Source organism: Pristis pectinata, chromosome 11, assembly GCF_009764475.1.
Source record: "Pristis pectinata isolate sPriPec2 chromosome 11, sPriPec2.1.pri, whole genome shotgun sequence".
Taxonomy (NCBI): domain Eukaryota; kingdom Metazoa; phylum Chordata; class Chondrichthyes; order Rhinopristiformes; family Pristidae; genus Pristis; species Pristis pectinata.
Window position 1 is genome coordinate 27,746,822 of NC_067415.1, and position 21,525 is coordinate 27,768,346.

Consider the following 21,525-nt stretch of genomic DNA (forward strand, 5'->3'; position numbering starts at 1 on the left):
GTAAACCAACTCTAAGAGGCTGCACCACTGCAATAAAACATATGGATAAAGAGCATACATAGCATACTATTCTGTACTGAGGGCTTGGATAATGTGATGGCGACTTGCTCTGAATCTATCCATGATCCACCTGCCTGTATCTGCCCCATGGCATTTTTTGCCCGAAGGAGAATGTGTTGCACTCTCCAAGTCTGTAATAAGCGGAGATTCATCAAGAAAATCGTGTTGACATGAACTGAATTAATTTTAGTAAAATACGGATTACTTATTGAAACAAAATATTTCCAAGAATATTTTTGTTGATTTATTTTCAGGATATGGATGGCTTTGAGGGGTGATATTTTATTACCTATCATTGGTTGTCCTGCCAAGTTAGTAGAAAACTGCCACTATTAACCACAGACAGGAGGTGCACACAATCAGACCAAAGCAGTTCACTTCTGTTTTCCCTCTTCCCTCCCTTGTGGTGTCGCACCTGACCTCCATTTGATCCAGACTTGAGATTAGGAAGTCACAATGGGGACAAATGCAGGAAAGAACTCAGTTCTCACTATTATGTGACATAGCACACTGGTATCCTACCTATCTCATTCCCCTCCAACATAGTAAATGCAACTCAATTCTTTAAGAAATGACTTTATTTCATCACATTTTATGTATAGAAAATTAATAACAATTTACAATGAAAATTATTTTCATTCAAATGATAAAAGGAGAATGTAAGAAGAATCAGTGCTGTTTCCTTTTCTATATGACATGATTGTGCCTTTTTTTGCCAAAATAAAGTGCATTTCACTATTAATATATAAAAAAACACATTTCCACATAACATGGTGCTCTTACATTTATTGTTCAGTTGCATTTTGACAGCTATAAACAGACAACAGCAAACCTCCTCTCACACCTGATATTAGATGTTAGACTAGATTTAAGTATTTTATATACTTACAAACACTACTTACAACCTCGCACTACATTACTTTACTTACTATAAAAAGTAATTTACCAATGATATCTATCATTTTAGATTCTTGCTGGCAATGTTCAGTTGTTCAATAAAGGAAAATCTATATTGCAGGATAGAAATGACATGGATGATGAAGTGGCAATGACTTAGTACCAGTTTCCATGTAAGAAATCATTGCCACCTGTGAAATAAAGTGCAACTAAGTGACATAATAATAAATATTTCTGTGGATTTTAAATAATATTTTATTATGTTACATACGATATGCATGGTCCCTTTTATTGGTTGTAGTTTTATTTTAGGAAATTATGTTCTTGATTCATTCCAGAGGGTTTTGATTTCAATGTCATTTTGTTAATTTAAAGATGGAATAGAAAGTGTTCAAATGCAAATAGAGTACAACAAAACATTCGCAATGCCTTCGTTTCCTTTTTTAAAAAAATGTTTTATAATGGCTGTGGGTCCAGAGCATAAATTATTGTCAAATAATAGCTCAAGTGCTCAGGGATTTCGAACAAAGTATAACCTAATAAATGAGAACGGGCATAGAGTCCAAAGCAGTACAATGATTGCAAGCAACAATTAAGCCAGTAAAGAGGCCATTTCTGGTTGGTTATTTTTAAAATGTGCTTCTTTCTCCTCCCAACCCCACCCCATACATAATGTCAGTTAATAATTCTAACAGTAAGTTTCTTAAAACTACATCCAAAGGAGTAGGAAAACAAAGTTTCAACCAGTTTAAGATCTGCTGTTCACATAATAAAACTAACGATACTTTTCTTAAAATATTAGATAGTGATACGTTCTCTTTCTAACTTTTGTTTATTGAAAGTATAATACATCATCTCAGGAACCAATTATATTGTTAACACATTAAGATCCTTCACATTGAAACATCAAGGAATCGAAAGTCCTGACAAGTATATGTAGTGATGTATTACAGTATTGCTCTATGTATAGAAAACGAAATAACTTAAATAGTTTCATAGTTTAGAAACGGAGACAACCATCTTCAAATAATTTAAACACAATAAAATATTTATACATAACACATCAGCAAGATAAAAACGGTAGCCGCGGTAATATTTTGTAGTTTTTAACCCGAAAGTGGCACGGGAAATGACATTGGAAGGGGAAATGGTCGAGGTCGGCACCCCTCCTAGGACAGCTCGTGGAAAACTCACCGGCCCTGGAGAATAAACCTGAAGGTAACAAGTCTAAGAAGCATTTTAATAAATTGCGATGCACGGACACCAACAAGGAATTGCCTGAGAAACGTACTGTTATTTAAGTAGCTCCAGCAGCAATTCATTATACGTCGCTGGGGGACCGCGCTCGTAGTAGGATGTTGGGAGGAATGCAGCCGCAACATATGAGCCAGAGTGCCTTCTGGATCTCCTGGTTTCGGAAGGCGTAGATAACAGGGTTAATGATAGAGTTATAGGTGGCTGGGAGCAGGGTGGCGTAGGTGTAGATGGACGGGTAGGTGTAATCCGCTATCAAGCAGTAAACGGTGAAAGGCATCCAGCAAGCAGCGAAGGTGCCCAGTATGATGGCCAAGGTGGAGACTCCTTTCCTGGTGGTCACATAGTGGGACGTGGCCAGGAAGTGGTGCTGCAGGGCGATCTGATGGGCGTGCCTCATCACTATCTTACAGATCTGGATGTAGAGCTGGAGCATCATCGCGAACATCAGCAGGAAGGAGACGGAGAGCACGGCCACGTTGTTTTTGGTCAGCGGCTTGATGACGCTGCAGGTGGACTCATCCTGCAGACAGTTCCAGCCCAGGACGGGGAGAAATCCCAGGCAGGTGGACACCCCCCACAGCACGACGAGCATGACGTAGGTGAAGGTGACCGTCCTTTCTGAGTTGTAAGTCAGTGCATAATAGAGCGAGAGGTAGCGGTCAATGGTGATGGCCATCAGGCTGCAGATGGAGGCGGAGAAGGAGGCGACCACCAGCCCCACGGTCACCAGCCTGACCGCCTCTGAGTGCAGCAGGTAGGCGAAGGCGAAGTTGGCGATCAGCCCGACGCCGGCCAGGAGGTCTGCCACGGCTAGGCTCCCGATCAGAACGAACATGGGGGCTCGGAGGCTGGGGCTGTGGAAGATGGTCACCACCACCACGGCGTTCTCGCAGGAGATGACAGTGCCCGAGGTGCAGAGCAGGATATCCCAAGGATTCACGCTGTCCGGGAACGGGACCACCGAGGCGCCCGCTGCAGAGGTGTTCTCGGCCGACTGAGCCAGCCAACGACCATGTTCACGGGATGTGTTCTGCAAGTCTGCGTTCATTATCCTTCCTCTCGGCCTAACGCTGCCAAAGAGAGGTGTACAGTCAGGGCTACCACAAACACCCACCGTTCGCACCAAATAAAACCAGCCTCCTCCTACGAATATCGACAGTGAATCTCCCCCACTGCATCCATACACGACCCCCCCCCCCAACACTCACCCACAATTTAGAACTAGTACAGTGGTTCACTGAGATGTGACCCTTTAAGTCACAGAACATGCACAAATGTTAAACAATTTTAAATGTTGAAAGCACTCCGCAGGTTACCTCGGCTGCCTGATGCATAGCCTCCATGTGCTTCTTCTCACTGCACCATCTCCCCTTGCATTTCTTTTGTCCCGCCTCTCCTCTCCGTCTCACCCCCCTCCCCCGGCCGCCGGACCGGAGCGGAGCGGAGCGTGGGCCGGTGCAAGAAGCCGGGCTCAAGCCCTTTGTGCGTGCCCGCGGGTCGCTCGCAGCGCTGCTGCCCGAGGTGCGGCGGTGCGGCACATCGCTGAGTGAGCTGGCTGCATGTGTGAGGGGCAGCGGCTGAATCACTGCACCGACGTCACTCCCAGCAACAGAGGCAGGCGGCGGCAGCCAGACGGAGCATGCATTAAAGAGACCTCGACGGTCGGCAGAGCTCAAAGCTCAGCAGCGAGGACGTGATTCTCGTCTCCTTATCAGGGAGCGAGATACTGATGGAGTCACCCAGAAAACATTGTTAACGTGGCTGCCCACATCTACCGGGGGGGGGGGGGGGGGGGGGGGGTGGAACTTTACCCTTCTGTATGTACCAAAACTGGCCGCGGGGCTTTCAGTCCAGTTCTAACCAATTACAGGATGGGATTATTGCATAGACATGACATATAAGGACATATTATAAATAATAAGTTAGGAGCAAGTTGACTTCTGTTGAGAAATGATGTATCGAGGGATTCTCGGGTCTCAACAATTGATTGCATGTGCTGTTGACTTTACACCGATGAACTTAATCAACGGATAGTATATCAAAGCATCGGTGTTCAGAGCTCAACACACCAGATACCACGTTCTACATGCAGCCACTACACCTACAGTAAAAGCGTTGACAGACGAAGCAGGCGGAGAGCGGAGAAATGGCATCCTAGTTGTAACTTCTTTACAAAACACCTTAAATGATTAAGTAAACTTGTCTTTCCATGATGCCTGACGTTATACACTACCCCTGCAATTATTATTTGCAACATATTATTTAAACAGCATACACAGAAGACTGTTTATTATCATAAGCATTAATATCAAATTATTAGCAAGTGGTTTCTAAATAGAATGAGTCATTATAAAATTAATAGATTTGGCATAAGAATATTATGGAAAGATGTTAATCTAATCTAAACTAACCCAGTCTAATATCATCTAATCTATCCCAGAGCAGGTGATAACCGCCAAGGGTACATACAAATTTGCACATGCCATCAAGTTAGAGGAAGCATAAGTAGTACAGATAGACGCAGGAAGTCTCAAGGGGCATACATACGTTATTTACCATAGTTTTGCCCACTCACTTTTTGATCAGTATGGACAGGTGTGCAGTCATCCACTTTGGACCTAAGAAAGATACATCTTCCAAAGGCTTAAAATGAAGACAGTAAATTAACAAAGGGGTTTGAGAGTCCATGCACAAAAATCATTAAAAGACAGTAGGCAAGTCTAAGAAGTAATCAAAAAGCCTAATGGAATGTTTGTCATTATTTTCAGAGGGCTAGAATACAGGGGAAGGAAATTATCCTTCAGTTGTACCAGTTCTTGGTCAACCCCACCTGGAGTATGTTAGGTTTTGGGCATGGCACCTCAAGAAGGATATGTCCTTGAAATGTAGATTCACCAGAATCAAACAAAAGTAAATAACTTTAAATTGTTAGAGCAGATTGTACTGAGTAGGGTACAGATGATACAGCAATAAGCCAATCAAAGTACTTAAAAATGTTAAAATGATTTAATAAGGTCAATACGGCAAAATTATTTCCTCCAATGGGGACTCAGGGAAAATTAATCTTAAATTAGAACAAGGCAATTCAGGAGCAAAATCACAAGGGACTTTTTTTTATATAAAGGGTGGTATGAATCTAGAATTCTCCCCAATAGACTGGATGCCAGGATAATTAGGCTTCTCAAGACACTAAGATAATTGATTTTATTCAGTACACATATCAAAGAACATGGGCCAAAGATGCATAAATAAAACTGTCATGGACCAGTCAAGTTCCAATCAAATGGCAGAATGGGCTAAAGGAGCTACTCCTGTTCCTGAAGTTCCTATTAAACAAAGGAGATGATTTTTACTTTGAAGAATGGTGTAAAACATTTGATATTCCTTTTTATACGAGCTTCAGCTTCCTCCCAATTTTTGTTTGGAATGAAGCCAAAGTAACAAAAATTTTTGGGAGATGTTCTTTGCATTTTGTACTATCACCATTGTCAAAATTCCCCTGAATAATTATAAAGCGCTTTTGCATATTGTTTTAGTGGCAGAGCAATTGCAGTCTGCCATTTTCATTTTCATTACCCAGGATATTCTAAGCACCAAAATCCAATTCAGTTTTCCTTCTAAATCCACAGCATTTGTGTTAACACCAGGGACTAATAAAGGTTAAGAGGGAATTTCTCCATTGCAAACATTTCACAATTTTTAACTACCTTTTCAATGTTTGTTGTGCAAATATTACGATTATGTCCAACTACTTTTGTGGTCTCTGAAAGAGGAAATAATTTCTTTGCATCTACCTTCTAAAATCATTTTAACTACCTTGATTAGCTTATTGCAGTCTCCTCTGTACTCAAAGGAATGGAACTGTAGGAGGTAGTGTCTCCTTATTTTTCAGTGCTACTCAAAATTAGTTTTCATCTGTGATCCCCTTTGTGTTTCTATAATAAATCACCATAGAAACACAACTTGACATATGCTCTTTAGCAGGATGCCTGAATTTCCAGTGTTGCTCCTCAATTTGCCATTGTTTTGCAAATATAACTAGCTCTTGGAAACAATTTTATAAAGGTACACTGTTGCTGTGGAATGTATGAATATGAGGAATAGGAGTGGGAGTAAGCCATATAACCCCTTGACCCTGCTCCACCTTTCAATAAGACCATGACTGATCTGATCATTGGCACCAACTCCACTGCCCTACGGGACCCCTGATAAGAGTCCAAAAATCTACCTACCTGCTCCACAGCTCTCTGTGGTATGGGACTTTATGATGCACAACCTTCAGAGAGGAAATACATTCCAGGAGGAAGGTCCTGTGCATGAAGGGTGCCAGAAGACCCAACAGATCCACCATAAGAAGAATTTGGCCGTAGTAGCCACAGGAGTCTCCTCCAGCAGCGAGGTTCCCCACACAGTGGAGCAATGCCATAAAATATTCATGATCATAATAGACATCCCAAGGTGATTGCACACCATCATTTACATCTGAAGAGTGAAGACCCTTTTTATGTGGTGGTCTGAAATCTTTAAGCAACGTGCCAGTCATTAGGAAATATAGAGATGTTGTAGTAATTGGAGCAGGAATCCATTCATTCATATGTTATATTCATTGCAGAGGGATGTGCAGCATAGCATGTGAGTGGATTTGATGTATCATCTGGGTTGTAGTGTGGAGAGGATCACTTGGTTTGCATTGGGGATTTTTATTTTGCAGGTTCCTGATGAAAATCATCTCATTACATGCTGAACTGCTAGTGCCTGTCTCCTCCACTCAGCTGAGAGGTGATGCCGTGCATGCTGAGCAGGGATAGCCCTCTGGTGAACTTCTTCCTTCTGCTTCTCTTATTCCTACAACTCTCTGAGCTCTCACAGCCCTCGGGCTCTGGGGCTCCTTGTTTTTCTTTGCATATTTGATCAACAAGGTTGTGCAGCGGGCAGTAGACACTTTCTGATGAACTCTCTACATCTGCCTGGCATGAACTGCATGCCTCCCCCAGCAACATCTCATTTTCAGGGGTCCCATGGCAGCTTCCATTATGATCCTGGCTCTTTTTATATCTGCACTGAGCTGCAGAAGTTTTAAGTACTCGAGTTGGGGAAGTAGAGGGAAGCCCTTGCTCCCCAGGATCTATTCCTCCAGGCAGTGCCAGCCATTGTAAATGTCTGGCAGTGCAGACTCGCTCAGGATGAAGGAGCTTCCCAGGAACATAGCATTCACCACGACAAAATTCTTCATGTGATCCATAAAGACCTGCACATTGAGGGAGTGGAAACCTTTCCTGTTCATAGAAATGTCTGCGTTACTAAGGGGAGCCCTTATTAGCAGGCAAGCACATTGTTCATCAATGAGGTCCAGATGAGATTTGATGCTCTGAAGTGTCTCTGGGAGCAGGCTGTTCAATGTGGGACACCTTTGCTTCCTTCCCTAGGATCCCCTAGCTATCCTATGTGGATTGCTGAGGCATCAATTGAATGAGTATCTCTGGAGATAATGTTGGAAAAAGTACTCACTGTTAGTTTTAGCAATTTCTGTGGATTTTGGGATGTTGCTTGAGCAGTCTGCAGTCAGTTCTGAAAGCGCCCTATCAGGACTCCAAATGTCAGTCCTCTTAAATATTGAAAAAAGTAACGTACTAACCTGATATCTACCTACCTCCATTGACAATGTTGCACAAGAGTAGCAGTGTGGAGCTTTCCTTTCCACTTTGTCAGTTTTAGTGGAAAAGGGCATTACATGAACAACAATGTCATTTGGGGTGAATTTGATGCTGGGCCAATGCTAGGCATGCTAACATGAGTAGTGCAGGGGCAATATAGACCAGTGAAACCCACAGACAGTGTAATTAATGCAAATAAGGAAATTATGAAAGATTACTGTGGGACAATATTTATAGTACAGGAGTTCTAAAGGTCCCAAATAATTTAATTTTTAATCAGGAATGTAGATTCACCAAAATTAATGTAATCAAAGTAGCAGTGATGAAGAAAATAATGGCAGTTAGATTGATAAATCACTTGAACCAATGGTTTCCATTCCAGGATTTTAAAGGAAGTTGGTGAGTACATTGCAGGTTGTGCAGACATTTTGGAAACAAGAAAGCTCAGCCTTGGAAGTTAGTGTGAAATATTGTAAATGGGACCAGATTTCACAATGTGCAGCCTTAACTACATTGCATGCCTAGCACTACTGACTGTAGATAAACTGCTGGAGAAAATTCTTCAGAGTGAATAATTTTCACTTTCAATGGTGATAATACTAGGCAGTGACAAATACATTTTCACAAATCTATTTCCCACAGACTTCGATCAGGCTGGGGTATAATCGGTGGCTATGTCTCTACCACCAGTCTTCTAGCACTGCCAGAAGTCAAAATTACCTGAGAAAATTAAATGACAACTGTGATTTCATCTTGCTGCTACTAACTAATCTTGGGATTCTGAAGTTTATCCACTCATGAGGCACCAGTACTAGACATAGGTCTTTCCAAACTTCCCAGCACACCAATAAATTCCTGGGCTCTTAGGGTCAGGTTGCTGGTGTTGTGGAGGGCACATTCAGCATTCCTCAGGTTATGTTGGATTTATCTCCCTTGACATCAGAAAAATTTAGAATATTGAGTTATACATTTTCAGAAGATGAATTTAGACCACCTGACCATATTCATGCACATACAGAAAAATAGACAGGAGATTTGAGAAATAAACAGAACTTTTTTCCAGGATCTCTTGTTTCCTGACCTTCTAACAGCCTTGGCCCAAACATGGCAATACAAGCTGAACTCCAGAGGCGAGATTAGTATGATGGGCCTTGACCCTAAGGAAGCATTTGACTGAATGTGACATCGAAGAATCCTGGTAAAACTGAATTCAACTGAGAATCAAAGGAAAATCTCTCCACGGGTTGGAGTTATTCCTCACACAAAAGGAAGGTGGTTGTGGTTATTGCTGGATATTTATCTTATTCAGTCCCAGGAGGCTGTTACACAAGTTTCGCAGGGCAGTGCCCCAGGCCCACACCTTTAGCTGTTTCATAAATGACCTTGTCCCTGACATCAAAAGTAGGGATATTTACTTGGCTTGATGTCATTTGTTGATTTCTTGTTGGTTTATCTCTTTGCAACTTTAATAATGCTCTACACAATGGAGCTTGGGCTTTTGCTACTTTTTTGACAATTTGAAAAAAGTCTCATTTACTACATTAGAATATCAGAGTTTATTCATAATTGAACTATTATGATACAGATTGCTTAACAACATGGAACCATCAATTTCCTTATTATTTATTTAATAAACCTCAGCAGCCTTCAATGAATCATTAATTGCAATAAAAACTAGTGATATAACAATATCATTAATTTAGCAAGCACTGGAAAAGACACTGTAACATGTAGTTTGTTTACTGCTTTCATAGTGTTAACATTTTTCTCCTATTCCTTAGCCTTCTCCTTAAAGAATAATATTTCACGTTCTTATCAGTATTTTCTGGAATCATCTTAATTGCTTGTCACAGACCAGTTGTACCTTTCTAGAAATGTGATGATCAAACACGGTTTAATTAAAGCATTGCAGAAATACAACCGTGAAGAAAATCTGAATTTAGCAATTAACCTTTACTCTGACTTGCACCCTTTTCATTCTGGAATGTACAACATAACACAATTATGTCAAGCGCAAATGTTAATCTGTCTGTCTGCCCACTATATCTGATCTGGACCAGATATATGTTCTGCCATCATTCTGCAGAAATATTTAGTGATTATGTAGCTGAAAGGAGTTCAGTGCTGAATTATTCTGGTGGCAAACAACATCACAGTTTAAGGAAAGTAATGCAGTTACTTAATAATGGAAATGGATATCGTAATTCCAGTTAAGATGGAGAATCCTCAGGCAGCAAAATTAATAAAATATTGTGTTTTTTTATATGTCCAGAACTATTTATAACATGACTGCCATCTAATTGCCAACATCAAAATTCCTAGGCAATGGAGCATTCCCATGAAATTATTTACAATGGAACAGTAGAGATTTCAGGTTGATTTGATGAAGGGAATTCTTGGGAAAAGATGGGGCAGAATACTTAAATTCCAATAAATGAAGTCTCTAAAACCATAGGACACAGATACAAAATTATATTCGGCAGATTTAGCACAAGGAGCAGGAGCAACTATTCAGTAGCACTAAAAAGGTCACAGAAGGTCTGCTGCGAGACTCGGTTAGGCTCCTTTCTGATTCTGAAGTCTTGTTGCTTGGGGAAAAGCATGCTAATGTCCATGAGGTGGGAACAGACCAATGGTCATGCAAGTTCTTCATTAATGTATTTTATTTGTTTTCACACTGAGTGTGGGTTTCAGATGTAAGGCTAGCATATATTGTCCACTCCCAATTAAGGGAAAAAGTAACCAGGGAGAAAATAAGGCCCCTCAAAGACCTAAGTGGACATCTTTGTCATGGAGCCGCAGGAGATGGGTGAGGTCTTTTATGAATATTTCTCCTTTGTGGAGAAAGACATGAGACTTTGGACCTTGAGACAGTTAATGGGGAGGTCTTGGGGATAGTCTGCATGACAGCAGAGGAGCTATTGGATGAATGTATGAAAATGTATGAAAGTAGATAAATCTCCAGGGTTTGATCAGGTATATCTAAGAACACTGGGAAGCTAGAGAAGAAATTGTGGGACCCCTGGCTAGTATATGTGCATCATTGTCAGTGACAGATGAAGTGCCGGAAGCGTGAAGGGCGGCTAATGTTTTGCCTTTATTTAAGAAGGGCTGCAAAGAAAAACCTGGGAATTGTAGACCAGTAAGTCTAATATCCGTGGTAGGTAAGTTACTAAAGGGGATTCTGAGGGATAAGGTATACATGCATTTTTAAAGACAGGGGTTGATTAGGGATAGTCAGCATGGCTTTGTGTATGAGAGATCATGTCTCACAAATTTAAGTTTTTTGAAGAAGTAACCAGAAAGGTCGACGAGGGCAGGGCAGTAGACAGTCTATATGGACTTCAGTAAGGCCTTTAATCAGGTTCCACATGGTAGGCTGCTATGGAAAGTTAGATCGCATGGGATCCAGGGAGAGCTGGCTAATTGGATACACAATTGGCTTGATGGTAGGAAGCAGAGGGTGATGGTGAGAGGTTGTTTATCCAACTGGAGGCCCATGACTAGTGGTTTTCCCCAGCGGTCAGTGCTAGGGCCATTGCTATTTATCATCTATCATGATTTGGATGAGAATGTACAAAGCATGGTTAGTAAGTTTGCAGATGAGACTAAAATAGGTGGTGTTGTAGACAGTGAAGATGATAATCAGGAATTACAGATGGATCTTGATTAGCTGGGTAAGTGGGCTGAGGAATAGCAAATGGAGTTTAATTCAGATAAGTGCGAGGTGTTGCATTTTGGGAAGACAAATCAGCTAAGGACTTTCACAGTGAACAGTCGGGCCCTGGGGAGTGTTGTAGAACAGAGGGACCTAGGAGTACAAGTACATAGTTCTCTGAAAGTGGTGTTGCTGGTAGACAGGGTGGTGAAGAAGGATCTTGGGCTTCATCAGTCAGAGCATTGAGTATAGAAGTTGGGATATTATGTTGCAGTTGGACAAGGCGTCAGTGAGGCTGCATTTGGAATATCGTGTTCAGTTTTGGTGACCCTGCTATAGGAAAGATGCCATTAAGCTGGAAAGAGTGCGGAAGAGATTTACAAGGATGTTGCCAGGACTCAAGGGACTGAATTACGGAGAGAGGTTGAGCAGGTTGAGACTTTATTCATTGGACCGTAGCAGAATGACGGGTGATATTATAGAGGTTTATAAAATCATGAAGGGCATAGACAGGGTGAATGCGCACAGTATTTTTCCCAGGGTTGAGGAATCAAGAACTAGAGGACAAAGGTTTCAGGTGAGAGGGGAGAGATTTAATGTGAACTGAGGGGCATCTTTTTCACCCAGAGGGTGGTCCGTATATGGAATGAACTGCCAGAGGAAGTGGTTGAGACAGGTACATTAACAACATTTAAAAGGCATTTGGACAGGTACATGGATAGGAAGGGTTTAGAGGAATATGGGTCAAACATGGGCAAATGGGACTAGCTTAGGTGCAAATCTTGGTCGGCATAGACCAGTTGGGCCGAAGGGCCTGTTTCCGTGATCTACAACTCTATTACTCTATCCATCAGAACTCTGGGGGTAGCTTCACCACGATGACTGCAGTGGTTAACATCACCTTTTTCAGGGGAATTAAAGGTGGACAATTAATGTTGGCTTCACCTGCATTACCCACACTCTGCATATGAACACAAAAGCTTTCTGAAATTAAAGTTAAAGAAAGAACATAGGAAAGAATGAAAGAACAGAATTGTATTTACAACACAACCAACATGTCTTGAGTTTTCCTGGATAGAGATTTTGTACTTCTCTTTTCATGTTTTGCAGAGCTTGTGGAATTGGACCATTCAGGCCAGAGTCAGACAACCATTAACTGGAGTTGAAACTGAATGAGAAATTAGTTGTGCAGCTAAATAATGCATCTTCAGAGAGAGGGAGTGGGCAACACCATGGCAGAGGGAGTTCAGTGCAGAGAAATGTGAGGTTATCAACCTTGACAAAAGAAACAGAAATGTGGTGTATTTTTTAAGTGATGACAGATTGGGAAGTGTTGATGCTTAAACACTTTCCCCTGAAAGTGTTGACTCTCACCAACTTTTACAGATGCACCATAGAAAGCATCCTATCTGGATGTATCATGGCTTGGTATGGCAACTGCTCTGCCCAGGACCGCAAGAAACTGCAGAGAGTTGTGGACACAGCCCAGCACATCACGGACACCAGCCTCCCCTCCTTCGACTCTGTCTTTACCTCTCATTGTCTTGGTGAAGCAGCCAGCATAATCAAAGACCCCACCCACCCAGGACATTCTCTCTTCTCTCCTCTTCCATTGGGTAGAAGATACAGGTGCCTGAGGGCACGTACCACCAGACTTAAGGACAGCTTCTACCCCACTGTGATAAGACTATTGAATGGATCGCTTGTACAATGAGATGGACATGACCTCAAGATCTACCTTGTTGTGACCTTGCACCTTATTGCACTGCACTTTCTCTGTACTGTTACTGTTTTTACTTGTACTACATCAATGCACTCTGTACTAACTCAATGTAACTGCACTGTGTAATGAATTGACCTGTACAATTGGTTTGTAAGACAAGCTTTTCGCTGTACCATGGTACAAGTGACAATAATAAACCAATACCAATACCAATAGCAATAAAGGGATTTGGGTGTCCTTGTACATAATTCACAGAAAGCCAACATGTAGGTGCAGCAGGGAGTTAGGAAGGTGAACGATAAGTTGGCCTTGATAACTGGATGATTTAAGTACGTGAGTGACGATATCTTACTATAGTTATAAAGACCTAGTTGAGCCCACACCTGAGCATGGTGTACACTTTTAGTCTCCTTACCTAAAGAAGGACATACTTGCTACAGATGGAGTACAGCAAAGATTCATCAGACTGTTTCTTGTTATACGAGGAGAGATGGTTAAGCCTCTATTCTTTAGCATTTAGAAGATTACGTGGTGGCCTCATTGAAAAGTACGTAACCCCTGGAAGACTCAATAGGATAGATATGGAATGTTTCCCCTGGCCAAGGAATCTAAAGCTAAAGGTCATGGTTCAAACAAGAGGGAGGCCATTAGGAATAAAATGAGGAGAAATATATTCGTTCATCGGGGGTTGGAATCTTTGGAATTCTCTACAGTGGAGGAATGTGGAGATTCTGATATTTCTTTCATTTAAAACAGTAATTAAGCATTCTGGACATATACTCTCTGGAATTTAGGAGAATGCAAGGTGATTTCATTGAAACATGCAAAATACGTAGTGTTGACCCGGGTGATGTTTTCCTTGGCTGAGAGATCTAGAATGATTCAGGACAAAGAACAGCAGACATTTCTATACCCAGCGTGTAGTGAATTTTTGGAATTCTCCATCTAAGAGGGCTATGGAGGCTCAGTTGATTGAAAATCTTTCAGATAATAAGGGAGCCAAGGGATTTGTGTTAGTACAGGAAAGTAGCATGGAAGGAAAAGGTCAGCCATGATCTTACTGAATGACAGGGCAGGCAAAAGGGGCAAATGGCCTTGTCCTACTTATTTTTCTTATTTGCTCATGACTACTGCAACTAGGGGCATGGGCAGTAGAGGGTTAAGTGAGCTTATGTAGCATGTAAAGTGGAAAACCTGCTTTGGAAAAGTCACGTCCAGAGATAACAAAAGCATCAATGAGGTCTTCAGGAGTGTGGACAATTTACTTATGATCTAGTTGAAGAGTTAAAGGTGACTAAAAAATTGGAGGGACAAATGCTGGGAAGCCATTTCATTTGTGGGCAGAGGTGTCCAGAACATGGAAACATTACAGTTTTTGATGTTGGGAAACAATTTCACAGTCAGAGAGTATGGAATTCTGGAACTCTCCTCCAAAAAGCTGCTGAGAGTAGGGAAATTAAAAATATCAAAACTGACATTTCTTTGCATACAAAGGGTTATGGAACCAATACAGGGAAATTGAATTAGGTGACAGAAAATCATGATCTATCTAAATAATGGAATATGCTGAAAAGGCAGAATTATCTGATCCCAAGTCCATGCTTCTAAGTTCTCATTGCAGAAAATTTAAATTTGGAAGGGGTATAAAATGGGTAGTAGCCAATTAGCTGCAGTTATACACTCTACTCACTTTTCCATTTCATTGACTTCATTGAAATTTGGGGAAGGTGCTTGATGGACAGCAGATCCACATCTGCCCATTTCTCACCCACACAGGATTTGAACTTTAATCTCTTGACAAGCTTTTCCTTTATGAAGAGTGAAGAACTAACTCAAAATGACTATCAGCTTTTATTCTTTCCAGCAAAATTCAATGTATCATACAAGTAAATGTTTTACAGGAATTATGGGTCAGCCTCAGAAAGCAAAGGTTATTGTAATCCGCTGTTCACCTATTCTCATTTATTTTTTTCCTTGCCAAAGAGTACTAAGCAGATGCTTTGTGAATTAAACCCATTAAAGCATGTTTGTAAGAAATGATACTTCCACTGCATATGTTTGGCATATTTGATTGTAAATATGGCCAATAATAACTTCCTAACACAGCTTGTCTGCCCAGCCTGCAAAGATTGTTTGCTTCATATCTACCCACATCTTTAAGTGAACTGGGAGAACAAACACATCGAATGTGAATGAAAAGCTCCTTTGTCTGCATTTATTGTGCTGAACATACCAGGTGGCTAAAGTGATTTAAAGCACAAGGGATTTGAGGAGAACTCAATGAATAGACTGTACCTCAGAGTTCATGTGCACCAAGTCATTGTTACTCCTTTCCATATCTCACCTTCCTGATAGCATCATGTAAGTATTTTCATGTCGTAGTGATATAGCCACAGCAAATGTGGGCAAATAGTAGCTCAAACTTCTGATGATGGTGAAGAGAAATGAAAATATTTAACCAGACCAGGTTATTTCCAAGAGGAACATGACTTTATCTGAAATGAAATCCTTTGTCATGCAGAAAAGCTTAGAAATATGTACCCTTTTCATAGATCATGATATTTATTTGACATGAGAAGCCCTTTCGTGAAACTCAAGTTTCCCATATTATCCTATCAGTCCATCAATTTGTCTCTGAGCGTGTTATGGTTGTCATGGTTAATAGAACAGTTATCACATGGAGCACAATTCATAGATGTTATTAATTTGCTATATAATTTGGAGAACAGTCTGCTTCAAGTGAAGAACAACTACCTCTGCCATAAGGGGTTTCTTAAAAGGCCTTCCCATGGTAAATGCAGTGTGAGTTAAGATTTCCAGCAAGAACTGTTTGATATTACTTATGCAAGTGCTAGTTATCTTTTTTAGCTTAATTTCAGTAATGGCAAAGATTTTAAACAAGGGATTATTGAAACTAGAGAGGCCTTTGAAGAGTACATAAGCAGCTTTATACAGAATTACGTTTCATGAAATTATCTGTCTTGCAGAAACTCATGCTGTTATACATTTTCCTGCACAACTCTTTTGTTTCATTTGCAACAACCAAATATCACCTGTTTGGCAATAAGTGGTAGAGAAAATCCAGAGGGACCTTAAAATGAATGGATTTATGATCTATATTTGAGTTTAATTGAAGTTAAATTTGGCAGGAGGTTGTGATTACTTCTCCCAAGGGAGTCTTGCATTGTTTGACTATAATCATTCCAGAGTCACATCACAACTTGGTTCTGGATTTGTGCTGTCACTTTGCCACTCTGTGTAGTGGTACATACTGACAAGTTAATTTTAGTAACCCAGGATCCAGGCTTTCTGTAATTTGATGTTGACACATCAGCCTCAAATGAGACTATTCTGGTTATGGGAAACAAATACATTTTCCAAACTGCTTGCCTTTTATCACTACAAGTAATAAAGCAGAATAATGTTTTCTAAATATAAATAAAAAGGTCTTAAAGAAAATCTTAGTCTTAATTACTAAACAGCTTGGTCTGGACTGGGGAGTTGCACAAAACGCAGTCCTTCTGGCTGATTGACAAGGCCCAAGGTGGTCTTAATATTCAGCCTTGGGCCTTACTTTCTCCAAGCTGGGAGCTGTGGAGAAGTAAGTTACTGATGAGCAGAGCACAAGGTCTGGTTCTGCAATGTCTGCAGCAGATAGGTGAATTAAGGAAGTGTAACCAGAAAGAGTGAAAGGGTTGACAGAATCTAAATTGGGGGTGGGGGGGGAGGGTGCGGGGGGTGGTGGGGAGATCAGGATTCTTCAAGATTGTGGGTCAGAATTATGTGTGATCAGTCCAGTACAGTGACATGGCCAGTAAAGCTGCTACCTCACAGTTCCAGTGACCCTGACCTCCAGTTCAATCCTGACTTCTGGTGCTGTCTGTTTGGAGCTTACAGTCTCCCAGCATGGATTTCCTCTGCATGCTCTGCTTTCCTCCCATAGTTCAAAGCTATGCAGGGTTGGTAGGTTGGTAGGTTGGTAGGTAGGTTGGTTCATAGGTAGGTAGGTAGGTAGGTGGGTGGGTAGGTAGATAGATATCCTTATTAGTCACATGTACATCGAAACACACAGTGAGATGCATCTTCTGTGTAAAGTGTTCTGGGGGCAGCCCGCAAGTGTCGCCACACTTCTGGCGCCAACATAGCATAACCCATACATCTTTTGAATGTGGGAGGAAACCGGAGCACCCAGAGGAAACCCATGCAGACACAGGGAGAACATACAAACTCCTTACAGACAGCAGCCGGAATTGAACCCGGGTCACTGGCACTGTAATAGTGTTACACTACCGTGCCTGCCAATTGGCCACTGTAAATTGTCCCTAGCGTAGGTGGATGATAGAATCTGGGAGGAGCTGAGGGGAATGCGTGGAGAATACAATGGGATGAGCGTAAGTGGGTGCTTGATACCCGACATGGACTTGGTGGGCCGAAGGGCCTGTTTCCGTGCTGTATCACTCTACAAAGGAGAGCTGTGGCTGTTGGGAGAAGGTAGTGATGATTGACTGAGGAGTGGTGGGGATGGAGAGAGGGGTTGCATCATCTGTCATGGAAGGACGGATGGTGATTAAGGAGGGAATGGTGGTTGGCAGCAGCTTCTGGGGTTTGAATGTGGAAGCAGGAGGAGAATAATTTAATCTTACCATAATGGCATTTCATTTCAGAAGTATGTGTTAGGTTATATGTGGTCCCTGGTTTTTGTGAGTGCAGCCTACAATAGCTGCTTGGAGACAAACCAGTTTAACACCTTGTAACTGCCCTAACACATGTATTGGAACACTGCATGTAACTTGTTATCTTCAGTAAAACAGCTTGAAGGTAGCTCATACCAGAAGGCTCATGAAGTTTTTTAGCATCTAATCAATGGGCGCACTTGGCTGAATTGCTGGACCACCTCTTTCAAGTTCAAAATGTAAAGTTGTACTTTCTGAACTGCTTCACGCTGACAGGGACGTAGCCAGCACACAGCAGAAAATCATTGGTGCACTGCCCACAATTGTCCATCCACTGAAGTCAATGAGCAAAAAAGACATTTGATACATGTTTGTTCTTTGTAGGCCTTGTCAGTTGGGAGGGTTCTGTCAAAATGTATCCTTTAAATCCAAGCTGCAGATCTTTTTCATTTGCGTAGCCATGTGCCAAGGGCTTGGTCTGTCAAAGATGCAGAAGACTTGGAACCAAGAAAGCACACTGTTAGTAACAATGGGTCTTTCATGTTGGCAGTGTCAAATGGTAACAAATGATGATGCTTTTCACCAGGAATTTTGTAATAGAGATATGGTGCTACATCAACAGCTGTAGGCTTCTAGGTGAAATTTGAGCCTATTCAAAAATTTCTCATGGGATTTCTTTAACTTTGCAAAGATAAATTACCTTTTCAAAAGAAGTAATCAAAGCTGTCTTGTGCAAAGTCAGTCACAAACAACTCACATGAATTCTGAAATTGAAACAGAAAATGCTGGAAACACTCAGCAGGTCAGGCAACATCCAAGGAAACAGATTCAGTGTTAACATTCAGGTACCTACCAAGAAAGGTGTGAAAGAGAGAAAACAGGTTATTTTTAAGTTGCAGATAGGGTGGGGAAAGGATGAATAGGACAAAAGAAACATCTCCAATAGGATGAGGCCAGGGTTACCACAATGATAAGCTGTTGATTAAACCATCTGGTTGATACGCTCATAGGAACAAAAGAGAAAGAAAGAAAGAGAGAGAGATGGAAAGAGAGAGAGAGCAAGAGAGAGACTGAGAAAAAAGAGTTAGAGAGAGGGAAAGAGAGGGAGGGAAAGAAAGAGAGCAAGAGAGAGAAAGCAAGAGCAAGTGATAAGCAACTGGAAGCTTATGTTCATCCCTGTGGACTGAATGCATGTTTCCAAAAAGTGATCACCCACTTTCTGTTTGGCTTCTTCATTGTAGGGGAGACCTCATCGTGAATACCAAATGCAATTGGAGACATTGGAAATAGAGGAATGAATTGTAGCTTCCCCTGAGAGGCAGTTTGGGTCCCTTGATGTTGGGAAGGCAAGAGGTAATAGGACAGGTGTTACATCTCCTGCGGTTACAAGGGAGAAGGAGAGTCCCTTCAGAATGCTTAAAAGGAATGGGAGACGAAGTGTGTCTCGTGGTGGAATCTCACAGAAGGTGGCAGAAGAGTGGAAAGTGAGAGTCAGGGAAACTTTATGGTTGCTTTGTCCAGGACAAGAATGGTTGAAAGCAGAAATGTGGGAAAGAGGTGAGATGTGGCCAAGTGCTCTGTCATTTATGGTGGAGAGGAAGCCATGGTTAAGGCAGACAACTCAAAGGCAGCCATGGGGCCCATCTTGTCATTGGAACAGATCCAGTGGAGATGGCAAAGCTTAAAAACCATACACCACCAGGCTCAAGGACAGCTTCTACCCCGCTGTTATAAGACTCTTGAATGGACTTCTTATACGATAAAGTTGAACCTTTGATCTCACAAACCACCTAGTCATGGCCCTTGCACCTTAGTGTCCACTTGTACTCTGTTCTCTCTGTAACTGTAACACTATATTCTGCATTCTGTTATTGCTTTTCCCTCTGTACTACCTGAATGTACTTATATTTTGAAATAATCAGTATGGGTGGTGTGCAAAACAAAGTTTTTCGCTGTATCTCAGTACACGTGACAATAATAAACCAATACCAATAACTGGGAAAATGGAATGCAGGAACAAAGTATAGTTTAGATAGCTGCAGCAATGTGTGGACTCCTAATGAATGCTTATCCACCTTCTTCACTTTGTCTGTCTTTGACACTTCTGTTCCCTTTCTGGAACTCTCTGTTTCTGTCTCAGGGGATAGGATCTTCAACCTGAAACGTTAACTCTGTTCCTCTTTTCACCAATGCTGCTGAGAGTTGCCAGCACTTTTCTGCTTTTTTTTAAGATTATCAGCATCTGCATTTTAAAAAATTTTCATTCACACAAAATTCTTCTATCTACTATTTTAGTTAAACATTCATTCATCTAATGACAAATTTGGGCATTATTAATATCACGGATTACAATTTCAATCCTTAGATTTTCGCTATCTTTTTTGTTTGGTTTCCACCTCAAAATTTAGAATTGACCATTTTAGTTTGTTTGATGCCATTGAATGATAAGTTTTCACCTTGATGTTAAGCTCTGTAGTGAGAGTGCAAAAAGTTGAGCTTTTACTCACATCTTTAATATCCAATTTCTTTTCCCATATTAATCTTTTAAAGCTGTTTTCAAACTTCTTAGTTTGCAAACATAAATGGTAAGGACTTGCTATTTAAAACTTTGGCTGTGAAATTGCAAAATGCCAGTTTTTTCAGTGCAATATTGCTTGTGAAATCTTAATGTGTATTTTTAGTATGCTAACAGATCTGTTGGGTAGGGCAGTTTTAACACTTGAGAGGTTTGTAGAATAGCAGAAATGTAAATCCTTGTTCAATGCTGATCTGATGTCAACCATCCCAAATTAGGCCACTTAGCCCACTTAAAGCCAAGTATAAACCACAGATGGGGATCTAGAGGTTTGGCTGAAATGGCTTCCTTGGATGAATAACTGGGATATGTGTAAGTTGTGAGATGTGAGCAAGAAGCTTGATGGTTGTTGCAGTGGGGCAAATAAGTGTTAGCTGGGAGATGTGATGGTTAGAGGTTGTTGAAGGGCAAGTGTTGAGAATGGGAGAGCAAGTTGTGAGGGCATGGTGCTGTAATTGGCACTGGCAGTAATTAACTTGCCTTGACCACATATGCAGGATCATTAAATTTCTCCTGACATTGCATCCAAGAGCTGCGTGCTTCCTGATAGACCTGGTGCTTCTTGGGCCCCTGAACACTGACAATCTTCTTGCTGCTCTCCATCGCACCACCAAAGTATCCAGATTGACATCAGAAAATTATAATGCTTTCTCATTTTTGTGTTCTGGCATAGCTTCCAGCAAAATGTTTAAGAATAACTTTCAGCAGGGTTTGGAGACAATGAATTCCTTTCCTTTAAGAGATGCAGAGACAGTTTAAATTAGTGCTAATACGATAAACAGTAATAGACAGTGCAGTTAGTCCTAGGTTGTCAACATAATCCTGATAATAGTTGGGCGCCTGAATTATTTGTGCAGTCTACAGCAGGTGAAACCGACAAGGATTAATTATGCTCAAATTTCAGCATGTTTTCTAGCACTGTCCAATTTCTTACCCTCTCTCTGCAATGCTACTCAATATTTAATAGACTGGTTGACATATAAAATTCAAATAGTGGCACATAAAAGAACATAGAACATAGAACACAG

At 41.3% G+C, this 21,525-nt stretch overlaps 1 protein-coding gene across 1 annotated transcript; it reads right to left on the bottom strand.

Annotated features, from left to right (window-relative positions):
- Positions 1-620: 620 nt before the first annotated feature.
- Positions 621-3,899, bottom strand: gpr12 (G protein-coupled receptor 12). The gene is made up of 2 exons (XM_052026332.1): positions 3,531-3,899; positions 621-3,284 (listed from the first exon to the last, which is right to left on the bottom strand). The coding sequence occupies exon 2, from the start codon at positions 3,260-3,262 to the stop codon at positions 2,279-2,281; it is 984 nt and encodes a 327-aa protein (XP_051882292.1). The 5' UTR covers positions 3,263-3,284; positions 3,531-3,899; the 3' UTR covers positions 621-2,278.
- Positions 3,900-21,525: the final 17,626 nt, after the last annotated feature.